The sequence below is a fragment of the Gymnoscopelus microlampas genome, assembly GCF_963454915.1.
Source record: "Gymnoscopelus microlampas genome assembly, chromosome: 9".
Classification (NCBI taxonomy): domain Eukaryota; kingdom Metazoa; phylum Chordata; class Actinopteri; order Myctophiformes; family Myctophidae; genus Gymnoscopelus; species Gymnoscopelus microlampas.
The window spans coordinates 43,713,032-43,734,573 of record NC_139946.1 but is presented as its reverse complement, the minus strand read 5'-3'; the positions used below and the strand labels follow the sequence as shown (position 1 = coordinate 43,734,573).

The following is a 21,542-nucleotide window of genomic DNA, read 5'->3' as shown; positions in this document are numbered from 1 at the left end:
TTTTAAGGCAGTTGATGGGACTTTACCACTGTATATGAAATCTCTGCTGGAATGGAATCCTGTAACACATAAGACACGCTCCAATGACTGGCTCACGCTAAAGGTCCCCAAAGTAAAGGCTGAAATGGGGAAAACAGCCTTTTGTTTTAGTGCCCCAACCACTTGGAATGACCTACTGTACAGCTTAAACTAAAGATCTGTTCTCCTATATCATACGTTCAATTTAAATCTTTGATTGCAGACCTACCCACTTAATGTCTGCAACTGCTTTTAAACTTGTGTTTAAGATAGGGGAAAGTTTTTTTTTAGTTTTATCATACTTTTTACTTTACTTTATTTGTTTATTTAGACGGGACAGAGCATATTAATGAACGTCACATGAACGTAAATACACCGGATTTAGCAAAGATGCTAATTTTCATCCGCAGTCCTCACACAAAACATAAAATCAGAAAAAATGACAAACGGTGGAATACATTTACATAACATTAAATAGCCTAAAAATAAACCTAAAACATGATCACAAATGGTTGCAGCTTTGGTTTTCAAGCAACCATCTTTTCACATTGAATTTAAAAGATGGAAATGTAGCACAATCCCTTATACGTAGAGGAAGGCCATTCCATGCTACACAACCCTGTACTGAGAGGACATTTTGACCGAAAGTTGTTTGCCGGTGCGGCACTTCACAATCTCCTCGAGTGGTTGCTCTGGTACTGATTCCTCTTTCAGGCTTCCTTTTAATGAATTCACTTAGGGGGGGCGGGCACAGACCATGTAGGGTCTTGTATATGACCCCCACCTGTTTGAACCTTTTCAAATTGTTGAAGCAAAAAAAATTGAGCCTCCTGAGTATGTTACAATGATGATAAGAGTGAGGCTTCCTGTCAAACACTTTGAGCGCACTTTTGTAGAGCTGTTGAATTAAGCAATATTACACGAGAGGGTGTGCTTTACCGTCATTATTGGCACGCCAGTGATGCGGTCAGGAACGAGGCGAAGCCGAGTTCCGCCAGCATCACTGAAGTGCCAATAATGTAAGGTAAAGCACACCCTCGAGTGTAATATTGCGATTATACAACAGTTACCAACAAAACACATCCAAATGTATTCATATTGTGGGGCAATTAATAATAAAAATGTTTCGCTATTGTCCGTTTCCCTGTAAAGAGAAGAGTTTTTGACTGAGAGACATTAAATAGTCCCTGTAGCAGTGCTTTGAGTTTGAGGCACCGTCTCATCAACACAGCTGAGCTATCAATGCTTGCGCAGTGGAATGAATTCCAGTAGGCTATATGCTCCGTCGTACGACCGTGTCACGCGGCCAAAATAACTGATCTACAAGCTGACAACGTTGTTTTCCTACCGTGGGACAGAGTGACTTCACAGCACAGCTGTGCCATATAATGGTCTAATCAGCTGCGGACTGGACTGCACTGCGGAGTGATTTATTAATGTGATTAGGCCCGTGCTATGATGCTGGTTTGAAGCACGGCTAGAAAGCTATTTCAACCAATCAGATTGCTTGGTCGGAACTACCTGTTGTATAATGGGTTTTAGAATCGTCACGCCTGTGCAAGACCAGTTTGTAAAACAGTATTCAATGTGTGATAGGATCATACAGCGAAGATACGATCTGGCAGCTCCAACTGTCAGGAAGGGTCTACTCTAATTTGTTTAAACTTTTGAAGGTTGATCATCATTGATGTGAATATTGATGTGAATATGAAATTGTGCTGTGATGTATCTCGACGACACTGCAAATGAGGGCAACCTCAATGTCTTTCGAGAATAGCTAATGGTTTGAATAAATGAACTGTGTACAGTAGGCTAAGACAACAGGACAGATGCAGCGCTGTCGCCTCACAGCTAGAAGGTCCTGGGTTCGATTCCCGCCAGGGACGCTGTGGGCGCTGGGGGCGTGTTCTCTCCTCCACGTCATCGGCGCCCATACCCTAGGTGGGGTTGGTGAAAGGGCCTACTCTGTGTGGAGTTTGCATGTACTCCCCGTGTCTCCTAGGGTAGTTAATACCCTCACAAAAACATGTAGTAATCCTGGTCACTATACTGCCTCCCCCTGGTCAGCCGGGGCGCCTGATGGAGGAGAAGGGAACTGGTTGGAATAACGTGTTCCTTCCACGCGCTATGTCCAACCAGGGAATCTCCCCCCTGTCGGGTGATAAGAAGCGGCCTGCTTGCTCCTCATGCATTGAAGGAGGCATGAGCTTCAGCTTGGGCTCTCCCTAGGCTGGCAGAGGGTAGGTAGTGCCCAGGATTACATAGGCAATTGGCACTGGGTGAAAAAATGTGGGTTACAAAATCGTGGGATAAAAATTATAAAAAAAAAAAAAAAAAAAAAAAAAAACAGGACAGATGCAGAGACTGCGAGAGGTGGCATTTACAATTTATAATATAGTATTGTATAGGATACATGCAGGTTAGATGCTGGTTATAGTGGACTTCAACTCACATGAACCTATAGTGTCCCCACAGTAGGTGAACATTCGGCAAAAATAACAGAGGTGTAGAGGGAAAGGAGGGGGGCCAAGTACAGACCCCTGGCGAACCCCAGTCAATAGGATATAGGTGGATAAGAGCAATACTCTTCATTTGTAAATGTTTCCATCTCACTCAGGTTGAGTACCTTCAATGAATAGAGGTGTGTCTTGTTGAAATGGATCTGAGAAAGAAGGAATAGCTGAGTCATGAGTTATCTGTTTCTGATAGCAGTGGGAAAATAGCTGATGATAGTAACCGCTGATACTAGAAGTATCACTTCAGAGAAACTTTTCTTTTCTTTACTTATTTATTGTATAATAAAAGCCGGGGCTATTATTTGCAGTTTCTTCATCCTAATTTGGGTCCGCCCGGGTTATTATTTGCAGTTTCTTCAGCCTAATTGGAGCTATATCAAACAATGGCCGATGCAAAAAATAAATAAAAGCCTGCTGCAAATAGCCGCCTGGTTCCTTCTAAACGATTTGCAATTTCTTTTCAGAACAAATAAATACAAAAAATAGCAGCTCTACAAGCTAGTAGCGTAAAGATGAGCTTCTATATCTGCTATTTTTGAATAGCTCAAAGTATAAAATAATGGTTATAGCAAAAACATCTAAAATGACACACGTTACCGGCTTGAATGGATTAAGGCCATCTCCACAAATTAACATTTAGGCTACATAATGTTTGCTGATTAACTCATTATGTTAATTCCGCCTGATTTGCATGCTGTTTGTGATGACATGAAGGAGGATGTGCGTTATAATGACGACTGTTGATTGAGAGATTGAAGAGGATAGGCAGCAGTCTCTACTGTATGCTGTATTCATGAATGGCATGTACTGGTGACAGACAGGCTCTGTTCTGTGCTGGCAGGAAGACAAAAAAAACATTGATGTCATCGCAGTGAGATCAGAAAATGTCTTCCTACTGACACAGTTGTTCAACAACTCAATGAGATACTGTGCAGATATCTGATATGGGTTGCAGAAACTGCATTGTATTGCAGAAACTGCATTGTATTTGTTTAAGTCATTGTTTGTGAATTATCATGTCGGTTCATTGTTCATGTCAAATGAAATGTAAGTGTCCTGTAAGTCCATATGGACTGGGTTCCGTGGAAGCATGACACTTTAATAAAGACAAATCATCATCAGCATCATTTTGATAGTTAGGATTATTTGACCAAATAATCTGTTGCTGTTTTTAGATTATTAGACCTGTAAGCATTGATGACATTTTGATATGAATCAAAAGCATCCGCAGTTTTTTGGACTGGCTTTTTTTAAGCACCACATTAAAAGGTGGGGCTGTTACCTTACACTTTGGATATTTCACAACAGCCTACGTTGCCTGTCATACCAGAGGTACTGACACGGTTGCCTACAGTAGCCTACTATGTGTTTGGGCACACGTACACACACACAATAGTAGTAATAGTATCTGCACACATGATTGGCATTGTTGTGTAAAATCAGCAACTTCACTCATACCAGGGTGTGATACAGTAGTTACTCTCAAGCCTGATTCACACTTAGTTGTGTGCCGGTGTGAAAATAGCAGATCTACATTAGCTTGTAAATCAGCTATTGGGATGTTACGTAGGAAAGAGGCAAACATTGTGAAAATAGCCGATCTAGTAGTTTGGCTATTTTCACAATATTTATCTGTGGAACCGAGTCAATCAATCTAAATGTAATGCCTACACTTCCAAGACAGTGTTTGTCAGGGTGGGGGGGTCCCCAGTTCATATATGATTATTTTGGGGGGTCGCGGCACTGAAAAGTTTGGGACCCCTTGCCATAGACTGACACTGAGGCCCTGGACATGAGGCTGAGAATCACAGCTTCTGCAGAAATCCAATTATCTCACACCCAGAGTTTCTCTATATGTCATCTGATTAGTCTAGTGCTACTGAAGCCTAGGTTACACAAAGGGCTAATACCAGGAGAATGCTCTTTATGGGAGAGCAATTATAAATCTAATTTGGTGAGGGGGGGGGAGATGGAAGGAAAGACATACAGACTGACAGCTAGAGAGGAGAAGAGGAGGAAAGAGATTGGGAAACAGCAGGAGAGGAAGATAGAGGCCATGTGACAGACAGCCATGCAATGGAGAGATAGGCTATTTATAGTAGTCTTGAGATACACACATACACACGCACACACACACACACACACACACACACACACACACACACACACACACACACACACACACACACACACACACACACACACACACACACACACACACACACACACACACACACACACACACACACACACACACATTGATTCATTGATTGGTTGATTGATTTGTGATGTGTGAGAGTCCACTATTTAAAGTAGGGGTCTTCAACATGGGGTCCGGGACCCCCAGGGGGTCCTCAGAGTTACTACAGGGGGTCCACCAAATCTTTGTGTGATATGACTTTTTTTTGCCATACCTTTTTACCTTACCTTGAACCTTAGATCCCTTTTCTGAGGAGAACTTTAGCCAAAAATAGCTGCGAGGCGTTGTGAGCTTGTAGATCGGCTATTTTTGGCAAAGAGGTATAGGTGTAGAGGGGAAAAAGAGCAGACCAAGTAAACAAAAAAAGTTCTGAAACACAATTTTATACAATACAGAGGGGGTCCCTGCTTCATCTCTCTCTCAGGGGGTCCTTGGCCTGAAAACGTTGAAGACCCCTGATTTAAAGTAACAAGCTGAAGTATGCGATGCATTCCACTGCTTAACAGCATGGATGTCTTGTTATAAACGTATAGGCCTATATGTTACAGTACATTATGGGACACCGGTAAGATCGAGAAAGGAGCGCTCGTTTTCAGGCTGCGGCCCGGCCGCGGGCGGGGCTTAACTGCCGCGACACAAACGCTCCCTACCTCTACCTTTTGTTAATCTTTATTTCTAGTTTCATTTACTTGTTTATTCTCCTTCTCGTTGATAAAGAGAAGGGCTCGCTCGCTTCGTAAAGTGACGACATCAAAGTCTCCCGAGTGCTCCTTTCTCAAGCTTACCGATTTCCCCTAATATATACTGTATGTTTTTATTTTTTTATTTTTTATAAAGCATTATTTGACATTACTATTTCTTGTTGCTTTTTTCAATGACCAACTGGAGTGGGATGGGGTTGGGTGGGGAAGGCTGTGGTTACTGGGCATTTTCAAATGTAAAATGGACGTGTACTAGAGCAGTGGTTCTCAAACTTTAAGATTTCAAGGACCCCCCCTTAACTCTGACAGTATACAAATGGAACCAAATGGGCCCGTTAGGGTTCATTTGGTTCCATTTGTATACTGTCAGAGTTACAGACTTGTACGGGTCAATTTAGAACCCCCTAAAAGAACCCTGAGAGTCCCTGGACCCCACTTTGAGAAACACTGTACTAGAGGCTCATTATGTTTATTTTCTGCTTCTGTAAATGCTATGCTTAACAAAATAGTATTGGGTAGCATAAATTATTCTCTCAAAGCTAGCAAACTAACAACAAATATGCAAAATGCAGAATGGAGCTGCTCCACAATGAAGGGAAATTGTCTTGTTTCTGACTTTGGTTGACAGCAGCGATCGCTCATACATCATCAACAACTTTTCTCATCACTAAAATGCAGTGACATTATTCTTTGTCTGGCTGCCATCAATTCCCCTTTGTAACGCCTCCAGCATGTATCATGGGTGCTATGACCATGTTGAGTTAAATATCTCACGGTATGTCTACACAATTATTTCCTCTGATCATCAGCAACATCCCAGTTTCAACAGTGGCTAACCCATCTTTTGGGACACAGCTTCCACATTGTGACATTCACTCTTGCACAATGAAAACTATTGAACTGTTGCATCAGGTCATGCCTTTGATTGTGAAGACAGTTTAGGAAGATATGTTTTTTCTAAGATGGCAATACACTGAGTGATGAGATTACACCATTGATCAGCGGGTTCACCTAACAACCGTACCTCCAGGCTATGGGATGTAGTCTATCCTCGGTTGACATAACAACTAGCCTATTCCCAGATCAATCATCCCTCCAGGCTATGGGATGTAGTATTGAGCAGAGTAACAAATCATTTGCCTTGGCTTGTGACAGACACGTGTAATGACACTCAAGCAAAGCACATCCATCCCAATGTGAAGCTAGTTTACTGTTTCCAGCTATCATTCACGAAAACACTCGAATTGTGGAGGAGGAACAGTTAACCAAACAAAAACCTGGTGTGGCAGTTTGATTTCTTTCAACCCCCCACAACCAGAGATAGGTCCCTTATGGACCCCGATGAAGGCCCCTGAGCCGAAACCGAAACGGCGTTGGTCACCTGCGTTTTTAAACATTGCCAAGCAAGCCATGACAAAGTAAAGGCTTTTTTAAAAACTCAACTGAACAGAGTGCCTTGGATCTTTGTTAAGTTAACCTGATTCTCACACTTGTCAGCCCACTACAAAGGGAGGGAACGTTAATGTTTTGACCTACAATTGAACCCTCTCTAAAGAGCACAGGTCTGTTTCAGTTCCTGATTTTTACAGACCCACGCAGCGCTTCCTCGTCTCTTAATTCAACACAGATTCAACACGCTTTGAAAATACATGAACATACGTGTGTGTGTGTGTGTGTGTGTGTGTGTGTGTGTGTGTGTGTGTGTGTGTGTGTGTGTGTGTGTGTGTGTGTGTGTGTGTGTGTGTGTGTGTGTGTGTGTGTGTGTGTGTGTGTGTGTGTGTGTGTCAGTGCTGTAGAGCAGTGGTTCTCAACCAGTGGTCCGGGGGGTTCCAGGTGGTCCCCAGATAAATGATGGAGAGTTGGTAACCAAATGGACCCTTATAAGATCTTTAACTCTTGAGAGCGTAAAATGAAATTTAATTTTACGCTCTCAAGAGTTAAATTATTGTTAAACATCTGCATTACGTAATTAAATAGTTGTTATTTTGATCAACGTTTGCCTGTTTTCTCTCCTATGGTACCAACATCGATACAGCATCGAATTGTGGACAAAATTGTATCCAACAATAACAAAATATTCTAAGTTTTGGGTCTGAGAGTCTCATCAAATGGTGGTCCGTGGCTCAAATGCAGAATAAATAATGGACCTTGATATGAAAAGGGTTGAAAACCACAGCTGTAGAGTGTCACCAACATCCGCAGGGTGGGGTTGGTATATACTGTTGTACAGTATGTGTCGCAAATTGTGCAGTAGAGAAGTGAAACCGCTTTAGGCAGCCTGGGAGAGAGAGCCAGACACATAAGCAGATGCAGAAAGAGGCAGACTGGCAGCTTCCATTGTGTCATCTACAATACCCCGAAGAAAGAAATCCAAGCTTTAGGCAACACCGCTCAGTGACTAATGAGTTTTACTTCACTCAGCTTGACTGGTTGTGTAAGGGTTAAGGATGGTCATCGACACCATAGACTGTACATGTTTATTTTGAAATGAGTCAAACGTGTATCTAATTACTTGAAGGATGTCCTTGATATTTCCCCATATCATTATCATTTATGCTTACCTGAGGTTAACATAATCTTCCAATGTAAACTATGCACCATGATAAAAACTGACATTTGCCTCCACCTAGTGGCCATGTTTAGGCAACACTGATTATAAAGTCAGATGATCATGGAGGTTAAAGGTTTGGTTTGATTTGATAGATACATACACCAAAGCAGTGGTGGAAAAAGTACTCAAATGTTTTACTTAAGTAAAAGCATCAATACTGCAATGTAGAAGTACTCTGTTACAAGTAAAAGTCTGGAATTCAACATTTACTTGAGTGAAAGTACAAAAGTATTGCTATCAAAATGTACTTGTACCAAATGTACCAAAGTAAAAGTACTAAAATGTTTGATAATAGCAGATCTACAAGCTCACAACGCATCGCAATGCGACGCGTTGTGAGCTTGTAGATCTGCTATTTTCAAATAGCATGATAAAATAGCATGTATAAAATAGGGCTAAAGTGGTTAATGTATGTTTTATAATATCATCATTTATATTACAATATTTGCCTCTGAGATGTAGTGGAGTAGAAGTAAAAGTACTGAAAATTGGAAATACTCCAGTAAAGAAAAAATACTTTAAAATTGTACATAAGTACAGTACTTGAGTACGTAGTTACTTTACACCACTGTATTTGATACATTTAAGATACATACACCAAAGTGCATAGTACAATAAAATGATCAGTATGAGTCAAATGACTTGTTTCCATTGCGGTCCAGTAAAGTGGATAAAAGGTAGGCAAAAAAAAAATTACACTTTTATCTAACTGATAACACTTTTGTTATCCAAAACATTTGATTACTTTTTTCCGCCACTGCCCCTCACTATACAGAAATGTACTTCTACCATGCTAGGAGAAAGTGTATGTACGTATATTTGTGTATTCCTGTGTGAGCGTAAAGTACTGTAATGGGTGAGTCAGTGTGATTTGCTGTAGTGACGGAAAACATTAGAAAATTGTTCGTCAAATTCATACAAAATGTTCTCATGATGTGTTTTGACATACAATATAAATCAGCGCCACATGCTTATTCGCCACGGTTGTCATTGTAATGGTAATCACTCGCTATATTTGATTTCGATCAATTTTGTCAGCAGCGGCCGTTCGCTCGCTCTGCCTCGTGTTATCCCTCTATCCCTTTGTTTCGCTTTGCCCAGAGCACATGCGGAGATGCATCCGCCACGTGCGGACATGCAAGGCATACCGAGCGAGGCCTGGGTATACGTTTCACAGAGAAAACGTGTCGACGTCCATGAGATCCTGAGATAGAGGGAAGGTGGGTGAAAAAAGTATCCTAAATCTCTAAAGCCAGGCATTACAGCAAACAGAAGTCTTTCCGGCGGGAGAGTTAATCTTCGCCGGGGTTTTGCGCGTCAGACAGAGTAAACTTTCTACCTCGCCCGCGGGGAGAAGACGGGATAGTTTGTGGCAGTCAGCAAGAGTCTATACGCTGCCTTATCTCACACCATGCTGTGAGCACCGCTGCTGGTGAGGTCTCCAGACTCAAAGTCCTGGGCCATTATCTCTGCCTCTCGCTGCTCACAGTGGGCCTACTGGCTGTCAAAAAACATCCCGCTCTCATCCCTCCTTCCCTGCCTGCCTCTCCTCCTCCATACTCTATCCTATCCTCTATTCTACCTTTCTCTCCTCCTTTTTAGTATTCTGCCTAAGTCCCTTCTTCTTCCTCTCCAACCTCCCGGCCTTCCTCCCGGTCTCTCTCTCTCTATCGCTCTCCTCCATCCAGACTGCATGGCCTCTGTCTGTCTGTCTGTCCATCCCTATCGTCCGCTCCTTCAATCTCACCTTCTCCTTCCCCGTGTCTGCTCACTCTGTCTCTTCAAACAGCAGCCATTCTCATGACCATCTCTTTCCTCTTTTCCTTTCTTCACCCCTCCAATAGGCTCTATGCACAGCAGCCATATTGGGAATGAATTGGGCCCCTTCCTTACTTCCTTCACAGGTGTTAACCAATGACACTAATGAAGGCTCTGTTCCATTTAGTGTAGCACAGTGGTTCTCAAACTTTTTAATTTCAAGGACCCCCATAACTCTGAGAGTGTACAAATGGAACCAAATGGACCCGGGAGGGTCTATTTGGTTCCATTTGTACACTCTCACGGTGCGTTTTAACTGCGGGCAACTCTCGGGCGATGCCGGGCAACATCGCCCAAAAGATAATGAAAGTCTATGAGAGCCGGCGATCGGGCGAAGTGGGCGGGGGGGCGATGAAAGATGGATTTTCTTTATCTTTTTGGACGATGTCGCCCAGTATCGCCCGCTGTTAAAACGCACCGTCAGAGTTACACCCTCTCAAGGAACCATGAGGGTCCCTGGACCACACTTTGAGACCCACTAGTATTTCTAGTGTGCCAACATACACAATATCAGCACCCTGACTCTGTTTGACCAGAATGGAACAGAGCCTTCATTTGTTTCATTGTTAACACCTGTGAGGGAAGTAAAAAGAGGCAACTTCTTTCCAATATGGCTGCTGTGCATAGAGCCTATTCGTCTGTCCAAACGTTTCTCTCCAACACTTACCGTCCTGCAGTGGTGAAAAAAGTAGGCTACTCACTTTTTTTTACTTTTAACCCTAACTCTTAAGTAAAAGTACCAATATTGCAATGTAGAAATACTCTGTTAAAAGTCAGGAATTCTAAATTTACTAAAAGAGTGTAAAAGTATTGTACCGAAAGTAAAAGTACTCATTATGCGGAAGGTCCCATTCAACAAGTTTTCAAACAAAAAAAATGTATACAAATGTTTTGAAAATAGCAGATCTACAAGCTCACAACGCGTTGCATCACGACGCATTATGTACGTGCACGCACGTATGCACACACACAACCTGCAAATATGTAGTATATTTGGGAAATGTTTCGTACGTGCACTTATATTTAAAATATAGTTACTTCTGTTTGTGGTTCTTCAGAACTTTGGACAAGTTTCCCTTCTCTGTATCTTTCCTGCTTTGCAACATAATCCCCTTTTCTCTGCAGTACAGGGGACTCTGTTCCCAGGAGACAAAGAAAAAGTGTTTGCAGAACCTTTCTCCTTTTTTTTCTTTGCGGGGGGGGGGGGGGGGGGGGCACATTTGCATTATCTCCACCTTGAAAGAGCAATGTATTAATAGAGGTTTCATAATGTACTGCATGGGGGGAAATTGTTGTAGAAGTCTTAATCTCTAAACCTACCCCTCTCAGGAGGTGTTATGCAAATCTCACAGTATGCTACGTGTGTCTTTCTGTTGGTGTTGGATGTATCCTATTCCTCAAAACATGGCTAGGTATGCTGGCCTGTCTGAGTCACAGATATATTCACCTTGCTCATGACTTTCATGCACAATACAATGAGAGATGTGATGTGGTTTATAATTTACATGAAAGAAATCGGGAAATAAATTGCTTGTGAAGTTGAACGAGAGGAAGCTGAGCTCACTTCAGTTCACATCCATTTAGCTCTCACTCCGCTTGACATGCTGTAAACATCATTAATGTCTACCCAAATTTGAAACTGAATACAAGGTACACTCAAACAGCAGCCATTCTCATGACCATCTTTCCTCTTTTCCTTTCTTCACCCCTCCAATAGGCTCTATGCACAGCAGCCATATTGGGAATGAATTGGGCCCCTTCCTTACTTCCTTCACAGGTGTTACCAATGATACTAATGAAGGCTCTGTTCCATTTAGTGTAGCACAGTGGTTCTCAAACTTTTTAATTTCAAGGACCCCCATAACCATGTGTAATGGGGGTCTTAATACATAGTCTTGATACATATGTAAAGGCCACTTTACATAGAACAGTTCTGAAATTATTGGAATTCACAGAGCCTTTTCTTTGGCACAAAAGTTGTGTTTTTGATAACATAGTATAGCTATAGCACATTATGTGTTGTTATCTGATGTACCCGTTGCCAGCACATCGCATTTTACCTCATGCTGCTCCTTCCTTTCGTTTCCTTCACCTTTGAACACAGCTCTCGTAATTTCAGTTTATTTTTCTTTACAGGGTTTCATGCATCACTGCCCCCTTCTTTTCATCTGAGTGACCCTACTTACAATATATCCCACAGACATTTTATTTGTATTTTATAAATCTAAAAAGTATACTTCTACAGTTCATAAAGTTGAAGTTTGTTTATCCTGTGTCCTGTATGAGTTTTCTCTCCCTATTAGATCAAGTGTGTCCCAACCAAAATGCATTTTCTGTTTACTAAAGAGCTGGAGAGATAAGGGAGGGAGACCCCCGTTACTGAACAAACACTCTGTTCCAAATGCAACGATTGCTATCAGAATATAGAGCGGTCCAGAGAGGAGCCCCGTAGAACAGCTCTCCTTCTCAAAACGTGAGCGGACAACGTTGCCGTCAAACCACACACGCTAAACAAATACACTCAAATGCCAAGATACATAAGACTTCTGCTACTGCTTGTGGAAATCACAGATCAGGCGAGTGTGTTACTTATATCAGTGGTTTTCGTAATCAGGTCGCGGACCCCCACCTGAAAATATGTTGTGCCAGGTACCCCCAGAAGCACAGATTTGTGTTAAAAATGTTCGCCTTAGAAAAAAAAACCACACCCTGTGTGAAGAGAGTGGTGCCTTTGATGAGCCCCGTATTGATGTTGTCATCAATGTTTGTTTATTGGACATACATACATACGGACGGACACACAGACAAAGTCAGATATAGGAGTGGTTGGCACCACTCAAAAAGATTATAAGATTCGCACACATTTTCAAGATTTTTCAAAAATAGCAGATCTACAAGCTCATAGCTCGATATAAGCTTGTATATCTGCAATTTTTGAATAGCCAAAGTATAAAATATGGATAAAGGGGTTCAAATGATTGTGACGCTTTGTTAACTAGATTGCTGGGGACCCCCTGGTACCCCCCCAAAGGACCCCACTTTGAGAACCAATGGCTTGCACTTGTTGCTAATCAGTGTGTGAGTATCCATGACAGTGTGGGCGTCAGTCCCCGTACATAATGGAATTGAGATAGTCTTGATAGATACATCACTTGCATGGAGTGCATGTGCCAAGTCAATAATTTAGCAAGGAGTTATAGGTGGACTTTTATACCTCATATGACTTTATTGCTGTTCAGAGTTTTCTGGAAGAGCTTGGTAGATTTCCGATTTCAAGAATCGAGGATAGCAATCCTTTTCCATCAGTCCATATATTAGCTTCTGTGCTCTGTCAAAGAAAGTTGGGCTTGGCTGAGAGATGTTCTCGCTGATGTCTTCTCTGGTCCCGCAGTCAATGTTTATCTGCATTAAGGAGAACATTGAATTCGACTTTATTGTTAATTAGACTAATTTGTTTCAGAACTTTTACTCTGAAGAATTGCTGAACCGATAAAGAACGGGTGAGAGAACAAGTGATAGAGAGTTAAGAGAGAGAAAATACATGTACTGTACAGTTAGGAGTGACACATAAAGTCGTGAAAAGAGGTTGAGCTTGATGTGAAGACACAGGTCTTCCTAAATACCTGTCTGGGAGCATCAACTTGGACAAACTCAGCATAGATTCTGTTGGCAGCAGACGTCCTATCTGGTTCACTGGTTATTTTCTTGTAGTCCTCACAGGCCAGCCAGAAGAGAAGGTTTTCCTCACTGTACTCTGTCCTCAAGAAGTCTTCAAACACCAGCCTGCCTGCTGGATATAGAGAACAGGGCACTTTGACATAGTTTTTGTTGATACACTTGACATTGGGAGGAAAGTTACGAAGTACAGAACAACGTTAAAGTAGTTAAACTAAAACTAACCAAATAACTAGAATTAGAAAAAAAAACATTTTAGTTAACTGAAATAAAAAAATAAACGAGGCTTTACAGAAGAACAAGAACTAACTGAAACTGCATTGTGTGTGTACAAAACTAAATAAAACGACCTAAAATCAATAACATGGCTGCAGAAATTGCCATATATCATGACCACAACATCCAGTCAACCCCCAAATTGGAATTGCATGTTCAGGGGGCTCTAACACACCCCCAAAAGCACTTTCACTTCTGCCCATACTGTAGGTGCACCACAAATGCGAAAGGTTTCACTGTATGTCGCAATAATTTGTATTACTATTACCATGCATAATACTATTAGCACTCACGTGCACACACACACACACACACACACACACACACACACACACACACACACACACACACACACACACACACACACACACACACACACACACACACACACACACACACACACACACACACACACACACTGTAGACTATAGAGTATATCTACACTCAAGCTCAGCCTATTTACCAGTCTATTCGTGGAACAGTAATTCTAACGCAGGTGTGGAATACTTTGGAAGTCTTATGGGAGCGCAGACAAACAGCTACTGTAATTGCAATGTCCAGCATTATTCACACAAATTGCTTTAAATAAATTACAGCAGCTGAGCTGACAGTAATCAACAGGAAACAAAATGTGTCCGCTGGCAGCATGTTTTCTTCTCCAAATTAGTCTTGACCCATATCTCCACCCTCACTTACACAATACTTTAGAGAATGAAAACCCATGATAGCAGCGGTAGTGAATCTGAAAGCTTGGCAGTTGCAGTCCAAATATGTGAAGGTTCTGGTATGTTTTTTACCCATAAATGTCTGTTTGCTATTTACCACACGTAATGTTTCTGTAATGGGAAACGTTATACGGCAATGTAAAACAATATTCAGCTTTCATGAGATTTCATGAGAAACAGGAGACAAAGGGCAATATTACTGCTCAGCTGAATCCATTTCCGTGAAGTAATGAGAAATGAGGAGGAGTGAGCAGCTGTAGAGAGAGAGGAAGAGAACGAGAGAGGGATGGGGATTGCAGCGAGATAGAGAGAGAGTGGAAACCCATTTGCCCCTTTAGCCATTTTCAAGTAGAGTAGAGGTATATGTAGAAGATGGAAGCCATTAGAAAGTGTTCTCTGAATGTGTAGAAGAAGTCTGGAGTCGTCCTATCGACTCTGGCAGCTTAGTTTAGACAACATCAATCTGGGAACCCATCGTCAAATAAAAAGGAAAAACGGCACCCCCAGCGTTTTCCACTTTTGCATTTGACTCTGGGGGGAGTGATTAAATAGACCGACGATGACTTGAAACCGGCGGTCTCTGCCCTCAGCCATCCACTTCCGGTGGTGCGCCTATGTTTTCATTCCCACAAACAATATTTCACCATGGAGCACTAACACCATTTCTCCCAAAGAACATGGATCGTTTTGGTTATGATGAAAGAGCAATTTAAAATGTTTCAAACTTTCCGTGGTTTTGTCGGCTCCGAGGACGCTATTGTTAAATGAGTTTGGGTTTGTTTGCAGTGGGAAGCGAGCGGGGCTGAACGGGGCTCCCGACAGATTCAGTAGCGCAGCTCTGAATCTGTTCTGGAGAGATTAAGACAACATCAACAGCACCCTCATCCTCCTCATCTCTGAAATGGATTTGATGAACTTGAGCGACGGATATGTGCTCTAGCCTCCTATAGAGCTGTGACACCAGCCTGAACTGAAGGCAGTCCTACTGTAGGTAAAGTGCATGGCGGAGCTGGAGACAACCTGCAAGGGTCAGGAAAGAAGACAGAGAATGGAGCGCTGAAGTTAATACATTGTTTGGCTTACTTTTGCACTCCAGAAGGTTGTCGAGTGACTCTCCCCACGCCACAACCTGATCAATGGGAGTCCTGCAAAAGAAGCAACTTTGAGCTGATATTTACATCCAGTCTAGTCAGTGACAAGTTGGGTACGGTGACTATGCAGCATGGTGAGAATTAGGTGCATGTAAAAATCGTGTGTGTGTGTGTGTGTGTGTGTGTGTGTGTGTGTGTGTGTGTGTGTGTGCGTGTGTGTGTGTCACTCTGTCCACACATTCTGTGCACCAGAGGGTGCTACCTCTTTGCCTTGTTACTAAGGTTGATGTTAAGCGAAGATACATTAGATTGGGAAGAATTATAAAAGTGACCCAGGAAAAACTTTGTGGGAGGATCTTCTGATTTTATAGCTTGATTACTTCAGTGCTCCAGTGACAGTATTTTCAAAATGATTTATACAGGAATAATTAGAATGACATGTCTTGCTAGTTTCTACAAATTGTAGGCTATAGTTCCTCATTAAAACTCAGCGTTTCTGCAATAAAATAGCTCATTAAAAGAAACCCAGTGAAAAGATAGCACAAAAACCTCGGAAAGTTTTGATAACTAAGTGCACATTTCATTTAAGCTATAACATTTAATTGGTATGACAAAGAACAAGAAGTCCCTTAGAAGTCACGAGTCAATAGATGAAAGGGGGGTGTCTGCATGCAGCATATAAAGTAGGAATAAATGAAGCTCCAACAACTCTAATTCGTCATCAGACTTTGTGTCTTTTCAGGGGTGGGTGAGTGGGACAAAGGGCAACAGAGACAGACAGTGGACAGAAAACAATTTACAGTACAAACAAGAAAGCTACTGTAGATAGGAGCCCTGCCAGAAACAACTGCCTCCAAACTTACAGGCAAGAGAATCATCCCAGAAACAAACCCAATTATTACAGAAGAAGAATGAAAAGGAAGGAAGAAACTGACATTAAAAAGTCCAAAACAATCTTACGTCTGACTTGTTATCAGACTCAGAATGTAAAAGAAAAGGATATACTTACAACATCGGTTTTATTTTGCCAAAAAGACTTGAACTGTATTCCCAGATGCAGACTTGTATAGTGACAAACCAGTTCAACGGCACCCTTAGCTAGATCAGATTATTTTCCTGAAAAGAATTTTTATTCTCCCTTTAACCTGACACATCCCTACAGGCTATACAAGCCCATGCATGTTGGGCTGTGCTACAGGCAAGCCCATGGTTGACAAAGATGTGTTGTCAGTGTGTTATTGTGTAGGACAAGTGACAGTCTCCAAAGTGCAATAATAATAATAAGACGGGGGGCTAATAATGGCCTGGATCTCTGACATCCTCCTCCTATCCTCCTATAATTCTACAAAGCTCTGTGCGGTGTCTGTGTGGTGAGCCCAAAATCTCTTCTGCCCGGTTCTCCTCAGTGCCTGGAGCAATTGATGTGCATGGGGGACTGTGTGGAGGTACTAATTTGGCACTGATCAGTCCAGCGTTTTGTGGGATTAGCTCCAGACAGACAGACACATGCACACACACGCACACGCACGCACACGCACGCACACACACACACACACACACACACACACACACACACACACACACACACACACACACACACACACACACACACACACACACACACACACACACACACACACACACACACACACACACACACACACACACACACAGCCTCTCTCTCACACGCGTGCGTGCGTGTGTGCACATACTACTACTACTGCTGCTGCTGCTAATAATAATAATAATAATAATAATATGCCATTGTTTGCATATGCTTCTTGGACTTCCATGTCTGGAATAACCTCACCTCCTCCTATTGCTCGACCACAAGCACTTTCTAAAATGTTCCAACATTGCCTTCAAAAGAAAAGCAATGATCATGACTGACCAACTGAAACAGGCACAGCTGTGTATGCCTGCCCTGAATCCCCCGTTGTACATTTTGCTTGGGACTGTGAGTGGTTATGATAATCATACCTTTCCAAATGGACTATTAGTAGACCAGCTCACACATTTTGAATAGGAGGATGAGGTTCACTGGAAGAGCTCTTTAAATCTGAAATAAACAGACTTTGTTTATTCGATGGAGGATACCTACAATCTTTTTTTTTTGGTAATGGTTTGTAATACTTAAGAAAGAAAGTACAATTTTGAGGTACTTTTACTATACTGGAGTATTTCCAATTTTCAATACTTCTACTACTCCACTACATCTCAGAGGCAAATATTGTTCTTTTAGTCCACAACAATTATTTGAAAACTTTACTAGTTAAAAAGTTACTAGTTACTTTGTAGATTTTGATTATTATTATAAAACATACATAGCCCATACATAGGGGGGGGGGGGCGTAATAACATTTAGGCCATTTGAAAATAGCCAATCTACAAGCTCACAACATTGTGAGCTTGTAGAACTGCTATTTTCAAAAGATTTTTATACATTTGAAAACTTATGAAATGGGACATTCTGCATAATGAGTACTTTCTACTTTTGGTACTTTAAGTACATTTTGATACCAATACTTTTGTACTTTTGAAGCCTTCCGTATAGGCTGGTACTGATACAGGCCTACAGTATTGTTTGTCTCTCAATGGTCTGTATACATAATGTTTATTGTATTACAACAGAATTGCTGATTGGATTACAGTGAATAAAAAGAACAACAGAGCATTGGTTTGCGTGGCGTGTGGCCCCTGTGATGCCTTTATTACTCTGTATAATTCTATCCTCATAAACAGAGTTTCATAACTAGCGTATGATGTCCCACACTGCTGCGGAAGACTGCATGTTTAATATCAGCCAAGGCCATGACATGAGAAAGAAATCAATGCAATTTATGTAGCTGATCATCAATTACCAACACATTTTGAGTGGTATTGACGTCATGCAAATAAGAATTGCCTGTGGTAAAAATGCAGCAAGCTGTCCTGTTGTCAGGATTTTATGTTGCCAATACCATTGTGTGTGCCTCCTGTTTACCTTAGGACACTTTATTTTTGTTCTAAAAAAATCTTATCCTTAAAATAAATGTGCCTATAATCAGTGGTGGAAAGTAACTAAGTACATTTACTCAAGTACTGCACTTAAGTACAATTTGGGGGTACTTTTACTTTTCTGGAGCGTTTCCAAGTTTCAGTACTTTCACTTCTACGCCACTGCATCTCAGACAAAAATATTGTACTTTTACTCCACTACAATTATTTGAAAACTTTAGCTACTTTATAAAACATACATTAACCACTTCAGCCATGGCTATTTGAAAATAGACGATCTACAAGATCAGCTATTTTCAAAGGATTTTTATACATTTGAAAACATGTGAAATGGAATATTGTGCATAATGAGTACTTAAGTATATTTTGATGCCAATACTTTTGTACTTTTACTCAAGTAAAGTTTGATTAGCAGACTTTTTATTATGTTGTAGTAGTATTGCAATGCAGTATTTCTACATTGCAGCATTGATACTTTTACTTAAGTAAAGGAATTTTGTACTTTTCCCACCACTGCCTATAATAATAATCACAGCGATGGGGGCAGGGTTGATCTACACTGGAGCGTCCAACCTATACAGACACCGGCTGTATGCACATTATTTTACCCTTGGGGAAATGTGTCATAGATATATAGGAGTGTGGCCTTGTGTTTTCACCTTGTTCCAATGATTGACACAATGGAGTGATGTCGGCAAGAATGAACCCTGTCACGTTTGAGGTATTGCCATTTGCAACACGTATCATCACTGAATGAAGGGGGCACAATTTAATAGTAGTCTGTCATCACTGTCATAAGGGAAACTGCTACCAAACTGGAGACCTGAAGGATGGTGTGCATGGTCTCCTATAGCTACTGTATGTCTTTTTATCACTATACATTTTTCAAACCTGATAAACTTGCTTTTCCCATCCTCCGCGATTGCGTTCCCATGCTCTGGGCGGGCGGAACAGAAATCGATAGGTCAACACATTCGGCCCAACACTTAAAGGGATAGTTTACCCCACAAAAATCATTTTTTCTATGGATTAGTCACCCCATGGAGACTAGAATTCATGGATATTGTTTTGTTTTTGTTGCATTCCTAAGTCAATAATTTGATGACCGGCAGACCGGTAAGCAGTGGTTCCGGTAGGAGACACAAAGGAGTCTCTTTGTGTCTCCTACTGGAACAATCAAATGATTGGCTTAGAAATGTGTCAAAAACAAAAATAATGGCCTGGGCCGTGGCGTCGCGGTCCAGGCACCCTCGGTTGAAATCCCTTAACTGACAGCGTGTCGCGGGTTCGCGTCCCGTTCCCGACGACCTTTGCTGCGTGTCTTCCCCCATCTCTCTCCCCGTTTCCTGTCAGCCTACTTTCACTGTCCCTCTCCAAATAAAGCTATAAAAAGCCCCAAAAAAAATCTTAAAAAAAAAAAATAATAATAATAATATTATCCATGAATTCCCATGGGGTGACTAATCGATAGAAAAAAAGGGGGTGAACTATCTCTTTAACAACTTTAACAAGCTATGATGACTAAAACTATGACTAGATATACTGACAATTTTGTCAACAAATAAAAACTAGACTAAAATGTTACTGAGGGACTAAGACAAGTCAGCATGGGTGCACACGGCTGTCACAGACCGAAAATAGCTTGTAGATAAGCTATTTTCGGCATGCAGCTAAAGTGAAAATCTGTCATTTCAATGGCTATCCGAACGATATCTTAAAAGCAAATTCCGTGCCTCAAAAAATAAGTTAGAGAGCGTTTTGAAGTTTTAAAAGGGAGACGAAAACAGCGCAGAGAAAACAATGGCTGCCGTTCCATTTTGGTTCGGCTGCACTCGGACCCATTCGGGTTCACTCTAATTCGCCACCTGATTGGCCAACTTTCGCTGTCAATCACAGAACGATGGGCTTTACCAGGCTAAGGATAGCCTCGATCTCCAGGCTTTTCTTTTTTAGTTTTGCTAAGAAATAAAAGCCTGGACCAGCGAGTCGATGCTCCAGGCATAGGAAGTGGGAGTCATCCTCAACCAACCAGAGTGCAGTGGGCATCGCTCCAAATGTTATGATATTATCAGACACGCTAGGGCAGTCTAGGCTAAGGACGCTGATAGGCTTGTCCACTTGGTGGACGGTGACAAAAAGCCAAATAAGCCCTCATGCCAGACTCCTTCCTGAAATCAAATGGAAATTAGATTTTCCAGAGGGAGGGGCTTTACCAGGCTATGTTATCCCAGGGTCAGCACGCAAAATGTTGGTCTCAAGACAACAACCGCTTGCTGGCTACAGTATGAGTTCCGGTCCAGCTGGCAGTGCATGAAACCTGAATAATGTACAAGGTAAACAGTGTGTGCACACATCACGTCAAAGTCCTCAAACTTAAAAAAAAGTCGTTGGCAATTCTGATAATGTCATTGATAAAACAAATGCATCTGCGGCAGCCTCTCTCATGAATCTCACAGGTTTTGGATGCTATGGGGGACCGACCCGCGGAGACGTGAGCAATACGGAAAAATGAGAAGTGAGTCGCTTCACTGCCAAAAAATAAAACTTTGTTTTTTTCCTCGCGATGTAATCAGACACTGATTAAGACTCGGGGAAACCAGGTGTGAGCTCTTTCACGGTAGACACGGCTGCAGACGAAAAGCAGCAGGGCCCACGAGGACAGGGGGAGAGACAGGTACGGCAGATAGGTTGCAGCCCAGTTAGTGATGAATGCATGCTCGGAGCTCGTATCTGACAGGTTTTTGTTTTGGGAAAATCACACTCTCAGCTTCGGCTAGGCGGAGGTCATTACAAATGCAAATCCCAGCCGCAGCGGTGTTTTACGACACCTGTTCTGTGTTTTCCAGGCCGTCCCCGTGGCGAGTGCCCCGTCGAGGTAGCTCGCAAATCAAGCACGAAACGAGAGAGGGGCGGA

The 21,542-nt window shown here is 41.9% G+C and overlaps 1 protein-coding gene across 1 annotated transcript; it reads right to left on the bottom strand.

The window, feature by feature from the left end:
* Window positions 1-13,058: 13,058 nt before the first annotated feature.
* On the bottom strand, window positions 13,059-16,738 carry LOC311051855 (regulator of G-protein signaling 21-like). The gene is made up of 4 exons (XM_084066523.1): window positions 16,641-16,738; window positions 15,624-15,685; window positions 13,488-13,654; window positions 13,059-13,266 (listed from the first exon to the last, which is right to left on the bottom strand). The coding sequence occupies exons 1-4, from the start codon at window positions 16,643-16,645 to the stop codon at window positions 13,090-13,092; spliced, it is 411 nt and encodes a 136-aa protein (XP_083922649.1). The 5' UTR covers window positions 16,646-16,738; the 3' UTR covers window positions 13,059-13,089.
* Window positions 16,739-21,542: the final 4,804 nt, after the last annotated feature.